Source organism: Chroicocephalus ridibundus, chromosome 2 (genome assembly GCF_963924245.1).
Source record: "Chroicocephalus ridibundus chromosome 2, bChrRid1.1, whole genome shotgun sequence".
NCBI lineage: Eukaryota > Metazoa > Chordata > Aves > Charadriiformes > Laridae > Chroicocephalus > Chroicocephalus ridibundus.
In genome coordinates, this window is record NC_086285.1 from 151,415,865 (window position 1) to 151,428,320 (window position 12,456).

At 32.4% G+C, this 12,456-nt stretch overlaps 1 protein-coding gene across 4 annotated transcripts in view; it reads right to left on the reverse strand.

The window, feature by feature from the left end:
• Positions 1-2,744: 2,744 nt before the first annotated feature.
• Positions 2,745-12,456, reverse strand: part of CSMD3 (CUB and Sushi multiple domains 3) — a 680,626-nt gene continuing 670,914 nt past the window's right edge. For all 4 annotated transcript variants that reach the window (XM_063327428.1, XM_063327427.1, XM_063327426.1 and 1 more), the window contains 4 exons: positions 9,977-10,089; positions 7,992-8,079; positions 6,245-6,380; positions 2,745-4,878 (listed from right to left, as the gene is read on the reverse strand). In XM_063327428.1, coding sequence (XP_063183498.1) covers positions 4,719-4,878; positions 6,245-6,380; positions 7,992-8,079; positions 9,977-10,089 — 497 coding nt within the window. In that variant the 3' untranslated portion in view covers positions 2,745-4,718. The remainder of the gene's footprint in view (positions 4,879-6,244; positions 6,381-7,991; positions 8,080-9,976; positions 10,090-12,456) is intronic.

Genomic DNA, 12,456 nt, shown 5'->3' on the forward strand with positions numbered 1-12,456 from the left:
TTTTTTGGATCAAACAACTTTTCAAACCAGGTAAGAAATAACTTAATGGATAAGAGGTGGAGGAACAAAAACTTTTCTCAAGAAATGCGTATAGGTGGAATGAACGGGTTAAACTGCTCTGAGGGCCTGTAAGATGAAGTAATACCAGCCTGATATTACTCATCTGGTTTCAGAATCACTGATGAAATATAACACCATTTAACTTGTTAACATAGAACATCAATCTATTTTTCCTTTCTGCTTTATGCTTCCCCAGACTCTTTTTTTTTTTTTTTTATGGACCTTTAGTGATTTTTGACCATTTTTCTGGCTTCAACCTATTTCTGAATGCACATGAGTGAAAATAAAAGAAATAATCTAAAGGACTCAGAAAAATAAATGAATTAAAAAAAAAAAAGGGGGGGTTTGAGAGATGCTACGTAGATTTTCCATAGTACCATGGAAGGCTGGTAAGCTTACTAACAAAATGCTTATGAAAGGAGCTCTGAAACTTGGTTGCTAAGTTCACCATTGCTTGGGTGATCCCCTGAAGTCAGAGACACTTCATATACTTATGTTAATGACAATCTGAAATTGGAAAATATTTTCATAAATTAATCTAACAATGATTGTGGGGGTTTAGTATAAGAAATGATACAAGCCGTATTTTTCTCCAACTCTTATCATCCTATAAAGAATCATGCTGCAACACATACTGACTTTCTCATTGTGGAGCAGGTCATCTTTTATAGAAAGAGCATGGACAAGGTGAAAAAATGGGAATATTCTTGCACAAGCGATCTGTGCTTTACTCTGATATTGTAGTAGTTAGGTAGTATTTAGGGACTTACAACTGAATCTACGCACTGAGATACAGATCTGCTGACTATTTGTGCAGTGATACCCAAGATTTTAAATTTCCTGTCTTTCACTAATGTTGGAAAAAATACCTTAATAACACTTCAGCCAACTGTACTAGTGGGTTGAGATATATGCTTTTAAGGCCTAGAAAATAAAAGCTTTTGCCTAGATTAATAACTTAATGACTTGTCTATAGATTTGTTTCACTTCCCATTAGCTTTCTATAAGAAGCTATAAAATTTGTAGCTATTAAATTATTTCCTTGACAAGAACAGCTTCTTGTACTGTTGTCAAGGAATTTCTCCAGGATAAGATGCCTACATATTAATACCAGCTCTGACTCACAAACAAAAGTAAAATCAGGCATTTTTAACTCCATTTTATGATGGTCTAGTTGTTCTGAGTAGTTCTACTGGAACTGTTACTTTGGTGAGTTTAGGTGATACTGTGTGGTTTCTGGATTTCAGTAATGAACCAGATTACAGTATGACTTTATGACACGTAGGGGACCAGTCGGCTCTTGACATGCAGATAATGTAGAATTAAAAGAGCTCAATGCATCTCAAAGACAACTGGTGTCTGTCTGAAAGTAGACTGTGCTAACCAACTCCAATCAAGCAACTGAAACTTGAAATTCCATATGCCATAGTGAAAAATAACCACTCTATTACTATAATATCGAACAGTTTATACACAAAAAAATTATGAGTCAAACAGCTCAGGAACTAAAATAAAAAGCAAAGAAACACGCACACACCCCCTGCAAACAAAACAAAAAAAAACACCCGCAAAAAAAACCAACCCAACCCAATCCAACACCCACCCCCATTCTCTATTACAATTCTTGAAAAGGCAAGCTGGATACTAGCTTAAGCATTACAGAACTGTTGAACAAGTTCAATGTAAGTTTTATTTACTTCTATAGGTTAAAGTATATAATGCATAAACCAAAAAAGAGAATAGATTAACTTCATATTCTAGGTTGCATATGAAAGTTTGGTCACTGTGAAACAGGACTTTTTTTGCTTTTCAGAATTAACCAATTTGCTCTAGAACCCCCTCAAAAAGCAATAGTGCTTGATCCTCACAATATCATTTTTACAGTTATTTGTTGCTTCTCTTTCCAATGTATTTAACAACACAGTCTTCAGTGATTTCATTGTGGGCCTGAATGGGCCTTTTCAGCTTATATAGAGAACCACATTCACAAAAGAATATTAGACTTTTTCCCTCCCCGTTACCCTATGAATAGCATTTCAGATCAGGATTTTTCATTCACTTTCCATGCTTGCAAGGAAAAGGGGTAGTTAAAAGACCATTTTAATATTACAGTAAAATAACTGAGATCCTCCCCTCCAGTTCAATAGTTCAATGTGTCATTAAAAGACAACATTGTGTTTTTTTAATGCCAGAAAATATTGTATGCATTGGTAGTACCTGTTAATATGGATGTCCTGTACGTTTCTGCAGAAAGGTAGCAAAACTAATGTGCAAAATAGTTTGTCTACTACCTTGAAGAACGCTAAGGTTTTCTTAATTATTTTTTTAATTTTAACATAAAAAAGAGTTTTTTCCGTGCCTTTCACTGGGTTGACAAGTATAGGCTTTTTTTTTTTTTTTTGTGTGTAAATCTGTTTTTTCAAGTCAAGCAGAAAATTCATTTTAGTAAATAGGTAATTTTACATATTGTACTCATTGGTTATTTGTGAAAGTAATCTAAGTCGTGCTACTTCACCTAAAATTCACAGGAAGATTCAGAAAAAAACCCTCATTATTTTAAGATCTACAAAAATATCAAATTTGAATTATTAATTTGAATATTTTCTCATCTTCACAACTGAAATGAGTTTAAAGCTCATCTTCCAAAGAAGAAACATGGTTAAAAAAAGCAATTGTCCATTTTTATTTTGTTTACATTGCACTGAAAATTTACATCATACTTTTACAAATCCTTTTTCATAAAAATATACTTCTTTACAAAAGTGTATGCATTAATATAAGAGGAGTAGCCAGTTGCAGAAGAAACATTTTAAACGATCTCAAATGTATTAACCTTAACATTAATGAATGAATCATAGTTATTGCAGTCATTTGAATAAACAAGAATAAATAACAACCAATGGTATAAAATATAAAACAGCATCCTTTTAGTAGAATACAGTTTGACAGAGTTGTATGAATATTCAAAACAAAGTGTTGTAAAATGGTTTATAAGAAATTCATCAAACATTATAGAAATCCAAGCAGCAATCCTGGGTACAATGATTTTTGGTAGGCACTCTCTATTACGGTAATAAAAAGTTTAGATTTTCACAGAATTATTAATGTCTGAAAGGGACAATAACAGATAATTCACACTGGCTAACACACAGCATTTGTGAGTCATGCTATGAATGGAAGACAATGACCTACATCAAATAAATTACTGAGTTGCCACTGACTAATTCTGGTATGAAATAGCTGTAAAACTAAACATTAAATTTCCTTAGAAGTGATTCTGGAATGTCTAAAACTTGTATCTGAGGGCTGTGGAATCTGAATTGTCCCTAAAATGAATGGATTGTCCCTACTAAAATCATGGCTTTATATATATATATATATTTTATTTTTTTTAATATTTTTTTTTCATTGCACTATGGTAATATATTCAATTTTAAATCATTAGCTGTAAGGATTTTTTTCCATAAAGTATGGAATATATAGATAAAATAGACATGAAAACACAGTATTTCCAAATTATTACTTCCTCTTCCCTTGTAGGTCTGATCCAAAGTTCATTGAAGCCTCTTAGAATACATCAGCTTCAATAGGATTTCGCCATGCTTTGTGCATGCATTTTGACAGAATGCTGAAGGAATAAACTGATATGATATGTCTAGATTTAACTAGCATGGATTGAAAAATGGACTTTTAAATTTTTGATATATGGATTTGATTACTAATGTTACTGTAAACTCCACTTTTCAATTGGAAATATCAAATTATGTTTTCACATTTGAAAAAAATGTAAGATGGTCACTCTTTTGAATGATCTTCAACAGTAAGGAACATAGCCATGTACAAAGCTCAATTCATAGTAGCTTCTTGATTGCAAAATTTGTCTACTTGTATGATTGACAAGAGAAATGTAGAAACATTACTATTTGGGGGTACTGTTAATGGAAACAGAGAAAAGGTGTTTGATTTGGAACATGAAAAGGAAGCAAGATGTGAGGCAGGGAAGGAAATTTATTAAATAAGAACATGACATTTTAATTTTTCTCTTGTGATATGAAAAGAGTAAGTTGTACTTGCTGATTTCTAAATACTACATCCTGGACTTAAATAATTAACTGTTCTGAGAAAAATAAAATACTAACTGGATGAATAAATGAAAAAAAGGTACAAACTCATGAGAAAAATGTAGCATATGACTGTTAAAGAGAAATCAGTGACCTATTGTCTCCTGTAAGTTTAGCTCTTATTTTCTACCTATATCTTTTTTTAACCCAGTCCCTCTATTATAGTTTTTATAAAGCACAGAAATACTGATAGTGGATGCTCCTCCAATATATGCAAATATGTTTTATGTTTTAGAACAACCTCCTTTTTTAAAAAAGCAAATAAACTGTGAGTAGCACTCATGGAGTGCAGCAATTTTTTTTAAAACTCTCCATGGTATACACGAAGAAGAATTCTGATCCAGTTTATGAAAAACAAAATCAAAACAAAATAACCACAACCCATTCTTGTCTATCATTCTCAGGAAAAGGTGACCCAGTATATCCTGAAAAGTGTGCTTTAATTTTTTTTAATTTCTTTTTTTTTTTAATCAGTGAACTGTGTGTGCACTGTGTTGTGTGTCAATTTCCAGACTTTGAAGACATATCATTACCACATTATACCATTGTGCAAACGGTGTTCAAGTTGGGGTCAAATCGTACCGCTTTCCCTTCCACAGACTTTGCATTTGTGTCATACATGGGGTTTTCAAAAGCAGCTTGTCCATTATTATTTTCATGTACAGAGCATCCTGTGTACTGTGTTTTAGGTGCAGTCCTGTAGAAGAAAGACAGAGTATTTGTAACTGCAGTTTTCCTCCCTGACTTGATGTCGTTTAAGAATCTGAACAGAGTTTAGCTCTCATTTCCAAATATGGGAGTTAAATACAACATCTCAATTTTTTTACAGTATCTGTGCTAAGAATTAGTACTTTATCAAAGTTTGAGGGATTTATGATTCATTTTAAATGGTGTTCACTTAAAAACTTAGTTAACAACCTGAGAAGAGGTAGGTATTTCCACTTGATGGTCAGATGATAAATAGTTAAGAGTACAACAAAATCCTGTACAGATGCAATATTTCCCCAGCGAGATGACTGAGACTTTCTTTTTCCTTTTGGAGACTCCACAAGTTTGTCAAGAATTAATTTATAGCTGTAAAATTTTCTTTTTCACTAAATAACTCAAAATAACAAAGTTCAATCCCTTGAAAAATTTCATCTATATTGATATGCAAAATGCATACTGTATTGCAAATCATCAATATAAGATATAAAGACAAGTGCTTACAGTAAACTGTTAATAGCAAACATACAAAAAAATTACATGAGCATTTTTTCATATTCTGAAGCAGTTCAAAAACAAGTGGTACCATTTAAAAATGATGGTACGTATTTTAAACTAATGTTATCCTGCAGAGTATATTACAATTATTGTCAGGATATCTGACATAAATCATTATTTTGAGTTAGTAGGCAAAGAATTGTCTTGTCATTAAAGTGATTAAATTTTCTTTAGTCATATGATGCTTTAAAGCTGTAGGAAAAGATTACTTGACACTAAATGCAAAGAAGTAATACTAGTCTTGATAACACAAACAAAACTGTTGAATTTAAGACTAATGAAATTGAGAAGACTGGTGGCTACGTAACACAATTGCATATGAACTAATAATTTCAGATGCAGGAACAGTTCCATAATGAAACCTCTCAATGACATAATACTTGCATATACTTGCATGCCAAAAAACAGAGCAGGCATTAAAATAAAGTATTCAAGATATGACTCACAATTCTGTCACACGTAAAAAAAAAATAATAATGCAGGCAATCTACTGCAAGTACAAGCAAAGTGTATTCGTTATATTATTTCTCATATGCTGATAATTTATAGCATACATTTTCATATCATAAAGACAGAAATTTATAACATTTTAAATAGGTAGGAATGAAAGTATAGCACCGTGCGATAAACTGATCTCTCAGTCATTATGTCAGACCTTAAGGGGGGTAGGAAGAACTGTCTACATGAATATTCTGCAAACACTTTGTGGTTTTAGAGAAACTTTATTTACACTAACAAAGACTGAAGGTAAGAAAAATACCAAGTCATACAGGAATTTTATATACGTAATTTATACTTACCTTTGTTTATAAAGATAAAAGCCAAAACCAGCAAATATAAGGGCAAAGAAAGGCACAAGGATAGCAATGGCCACTGAGCTACTATTTGTACCATGTGGTTGATTAGAAGAATTGGAACCCTCAGACATGTTAAGACCTAAATGGAATAATAAGAAAAAACAAGTAATATAATATATGTGTCTGTTACCCCTGGCACATACTACTCCTAAACTTCAGAATTCAATAACAGCTTGTGATTGGGTCATTGTAATGTGTTCAGATGTATACACACAGCTGTATGCTGAGACCACCTGGATAGAAAACGTAGTGTGGTATATCATATTCTGATTAATAAGTGGATGCAAAATGTTGGGACAATAATACATATACTCTGGTACAATAAATATCTTACTGCATAATTCTGTATGGGGTTCAATTTTTGGATGTTGTTAATACACATTAATGTACTGTGTTAGAAAAAGTCACATTTATAATAATGCATATGTTTGATTATATTACTGATTATATTTGTATATTTCAGAAATTAATAAATACTGCATGTATAAAAAGCAAACATGATTTCAAGGAAAGGGTAAATCACCTGAAGAGGTATCATGTTGATTTCATTAGGCACTGTGATTGATACATAGAGTGAAAGAGGTAGGAACAATTGTGAAGAGCTAAAGCCAGATATTGATGAAAAAAGAATATGATCTGCTGCATGGTTGAGGAAAAAATTATCTAGATTATCTACACAGATAAAATATACACATTTTAATGTTAGGAAAGGAATACCAATGCAGCTTCTAAGTTAATTTTTAAGCTTTGAACTGGATCTTTTAAGAATTACAAAGGTCATAATATTTTCTGACTTTCTGGATCTTACAGGACAATATATAGAAATTTAAAAAAACCCCAAACAACCAACGAAACAAAAAGAAACAAACAGATAATCAATCTACTAAAATGCAAAGATTAAAAATAATTGTATGGGAACAGCAATCAAAATATTTTGTTTCAGAGAAACTATTTTTGTGTTTGTGTGCATGAAATAATGAAGTGGTAAACATGCTAAACAAAATCTGTTCAATGTTTGTAGATCTCTCCCTAACTACATTATTGACTGTGCTAACTGCAATGAATTCTACTGTAGAATTTAAACCTGATTGAACCATTCTGTTCCTAGAAGATATCAAAGGTACCTTCAATATATTACAAAAAATAATCTCACAACTACACACACACAAAACCCAAAAACTTTCAAAACACTTTGCCAAGGGTCTTGCATTTTGATTTTTGTTAGATGAGTTTCAAATATTTTTAAGTTAATAAAGGGAATTAACTCTTTTTACATTCATTAAAAGGAAACATTTCTTGATTCTGGCAAATGTTGAGGTGAAACGTTGGTTCAGCACTATGAGCAAGAGGTCAGTTTAGTAGCGTATTCTATAACACCGGCTTTATAAATAGTTATTAAGATGTGAAACTAAATGCATTTTACACTTATTTATAGAAAAACATTGCTCAAAACATTACAAATGTATAGGTATTCTAAATAGTGCATTGCAAGGCATCTGTAAGTCCTTACAACTTCTGACAAAACACTCTTTGCAAGTACTAGTTAAATGAGATTTTAAAGATACGAATATCTCAATCTTCTATAAAATGTCAATACTAATAACACCCTGCAGGTACCCTTATATTACTGGACATAATAAAATACACTATGGAACAATGAACTGGCAAAAACTTTGAATTTGCTGCATACCTAATCTTTGAAGTCCAAATTGTCCATAATCTTTACCCTGTATGAATCCTTGAAAAACATATGTTGCTCCATCAGGTTCAGCAGAAACCTGTAAACAAAAAGTACTCTGAATTAAATGGGGAAAAGTTTTTTACAAATATCTATTTGGAAAAGAGATATCCTAATATGCTTGACTGGTAGCTGTTATACATCATTAAAAACATCCTCTCTTTTCTAGGAAATCTATAAAGTTCAGAAGAAAAGACAGAACTGTAAAAGGCACACCCTAGACATGGTAGCTTATGGTCCCATATACCACCTTATACTACCTTTAAGTGTATTTAAGCCATTTTAAAACCAATAAAACTTAAAGTTTCTTGCAATTCAACATGTCAGTATTTCTAAGTGTCTTACGTACTTCATAATTATCTGATTCGATTAGGAAGTAGATGGCAAAAGTTATATTGTAGATAATCCTAAGGATGCAAATATTGAGGTTTTAATAATTGCTTTAAAAGTAAATAAAAAGACCTGGCATTCAACTGACAGTCCCTTTGTTCTTTCTCAGTGTTTATCTCAATAATTACAGCTGTAGACCAGAAAAGGGTTTTGGCACAAGAGCAAAAAAGGCTAGTATAAACTAAAATACTTGTGGGAGGGCGGAAAGGGTTTTAATCTGCTTAATATCTCCCTTATTAAGATAAGTACATTCTAAACTAATACACTGCACATTGTGTCCAAATTTACAGATACTTGCTTCCCAGCATAGTTATTAGGTTTAAATTCAGCGATCCCAAGGCAGGTTCCTTCAAGATTTTCCCTTAAGCCTCCCTTTCTCAAGGCAACAGTGTGTCTTCAGCAATGACCTGAAGCTATGTTTTAACTGAAAAAAGGATGCATTCTCAGGTGAATTTCTTACTTTGGGGTAAAACAGCCTGTTTAAGCTATTTCAAGATATTAAAAAAAAAAAAAAAAAAAAAGAAAATGGTCAAATAAGAACAGTATTTAAATAGCATATAGAATGTAGGGATTGTACTCTGTACTTTTGTACATTTAGAAGTTTGAAAGTAAATTTCTTGCTTTTACCATATTTTTTTCTCAGCTTACAAAACCTAAAGTTTGTATACAAACCAAGGGAGGTAAGCCCTTTTACTAGTATGTTTATTGTTTAAGTGGTTTAGAGCTTTTTGCTTTGGTTTTGCACCTTTTATAAAAATTATTATTGAAGTAGTGCCACAAGTTATACAAATATAAATTTATGCATATGCCTCAATGTACACCTCTTCTTTTGGCATGTGCACCCATATTGGTGTCCCTATAGTGCTTTACCAGTAAGTGAAACATAAGAAAACAGACAGATTCCTTGAAAAATGAGACAGTATAATAGGGATGTATGAGAGTTCATCATCATCCAAATTATTTTAGGTTCTTCCTTTTCTGAAAAAACTGCCCTCTTCTCTGGCAAATAAAATTTCTCAGGCCCCCAACACACTCAGTTTTTTCCAGCCTTAACATTGTCTTGGGTGATACTTGTTTTTCCTATCTGTTCTCTGAAGGGATTTCCTTTTCATGGTTTAAACACATCCCAGCCACCCGGGCTGTTGCTTCTTCTCTTCACCCCTCCTCCTCTCTTCTTCTGCCTTTTAAAGAATAAGCTCAGCACCAGAACCTACAAGTGGCTTCATGCTTAATCAGAGCAATATATTTTGTTTTCCCCATTCACGTAACAGTTCAGCTTTTTCATGGTATTTCTAAAAATATCACCAAAACATGATAAAAAATGCAATTATATTAATATTATAATTTACTATAAATTGATATTATATTATCATGATGATAACATTTCTCAATATATTGGAACAAAATTACAATAAAATTTTAATTTCATTTAATGAATCAGCACTGCTTACGAGATTCCATTTGATAAGTCTCAGTATTTTTTGGGTGTAGAACACCAGCATGATTTTAATTAAAAAAAAAAAATCTTTTCACAGAAATATACTCACAAAACCATCCATAGCCCATTTTTCCTCTTTCAACTTGCTCACAGAGGTATGGGAAGGTGCTTTAATGAGATATATGTGGAGCATTAGCCGAGCTTCCTGGCTTTTATACACTCCTGTAGAATAAAGGTTTAAAAAAATATATTTGTATTGAGTAGAGAAATAATTACATCTTTAAGAATAAGCATTTAATCTCTTGCTTTAAAAAGTGAAACCAGGAAGAATAGGTAGCATCGTTACCAAAATTGTAGTTTAGTGAGATGCATACTTTTGTGAAATTATTTCAATTATCATAGGATTTCAATAGAAACTCTTCTTAGCTTAGCCTGTAGAGAGGTCAGAAGGGAAACCCTATACACACAGCTGTTACTTAACACTTATGGTAACCAACCTTAGACAGAACAATCGCTGACAGTAATCTGATTTGAGATGAAAAATACTGTTCTGAATCAGGTGGGGCGTATTTGAAGCTCACATCCCCACTTTACATATTTGCAATTCAGTCAGCAGCTAATTAAGGTGATAACAGGAAGATCCACATCTAAATTATTTTCCAAAAGCTGGTGCCTAATTAAGAATTCTAAATTTGAAAATATCTCAAAAAATTGAGTTGTTCTTCATCAGTCAATATTAAGACACAGTTTCTTCCAGACAATAAGATTTGTATATAACCTTATTTACTTTGTAGGCATAATTAATTCATTCATTTTCATTCCTACAGAAGAAATGTTTAGAATCCAAATAACTTTATTTGTTAATTTGGAGAATGAAAATAAAACAGTATGATATGCTTAATGATTTAGTCTTCCATTACAAAGACACTGGTTAACAATTAATATAATGAATTTCTCCCACATTTTCAACCATTGTTATCAATTAATGGTTTAAAACTTTAAGTTTTAAAATGAAGACCTCTCTAGTATGATCATTTCCTTTCTGGCAGAGCACTGAAATTCATAGGAAGTTAATTTCATATGAAATCTTCTATTTGTAGAATCACACACGGTTATATTGCAGTTCACATGAACAAAAGCTAACGATGGCTAAAACTTAAACAGTAACAAAACTAAAACCAAAACGAAGAAAAAGAAAAAAAAAAAAAACAAAAAAATTATACTTCCACCTCCAGAAAATTCCACCAAACTGAAATTAAAATTCACTGATTTTTTGGACTCAATACATCATAGAACAGTCTTCATGCTGTAAATGAATTAGAATTAAACACTGGCTTTCATCCCTCCTTTTTTAAAAAAAAAAAAATTACTGACTAACAGATGTGGAAGACTTCAGACTAGATTTAGTTAGTATGTGTTAGCTACACATTAACTAAACTAGATCCCTTTTTATTGACTGAAAACTCAAGTAACATAGCAGTACCCTTAAATTTGGTCATTTCACATTTCTATGTTCATCAAAATTCTGTGATGAGGAAATGCTCGGGTACTTAGTGCCCTTTGCATCTTAAGGTAGAGAAGGAAAAAATGCTGGCATAACCAAATAGCTTAATATTGGACTTGCAGTGCTGCAAAGAGATGATCTGGGAGACAGCAGAGTTTTCAGACTAATAGTTTTTTAGTCAGAAGAAAATGGTGGGTGATATTACTATGTTAAAAGGAATTCCAGAAAAGAAGAAACATGGTAACATCTGTCTTGCTGGCTGCTAATCTGCAAAAAACAAAATCTTATAAAATGGAAACAGATCACATGCCCAGATGTATCCCAACTAAGAAAAGACACTTAAATTTGTCCTCTCTTTTACTTTATTCACTCTAGGCTCTCACTATGGACTATGGTGAGATGGGCATCTCAAAAGGTCAATTCAGGTTAAGATGCAAACTTCCTAGCTCTCTTCAGAAGCTGCAGTAAGGGACAGGGCAATGAGATTCCTAATTCATGTTTCTCATTTACATGCCTAAATTTACAGGACAAAGACTTTCTCAACATTAAGGATAGGTGATTGCTCTATAGGAGGTATCATTATATATAAATCATGTCTGAGCTTACAAGCAGATTTACTTTCGTGATAACAATGCACTGAACACAAATGAATGTGCCTTGGTAAAACAGGGTTTATTCTCTTGTCTTCAGGACTGAGTTAACATTATCACCTAGTGTCTGGTCACTTCAAGAGCTTAGACAGTGTGCATCTAGAAATCATTTGGAATTTGGTATCTTATAAATGTACATTAGGAAATATTTTCCTCAGGCTGAGGGATATGGTGTGTGCACATGGGCACCAACATTATGTTCGTGCACTCAAACAAGAGCATAGAGAAAATTCTTCCCACAGACCAAGGCACCTAATTGTCTGCTAATTTACAATGGTGGGTTCACAAGCATTTCTTCGTGAAAGGCCGATGCGCTTCTTCAGAGTTGGCAACTGGTTTCCTAGTGTACAAGTGAGAGTTTAATCTCAACCAAATAAACAAGTAAAAGCTGTATCTTTCTTTTCTCTTAATCCCTATAATAGCATTGTTATGTTC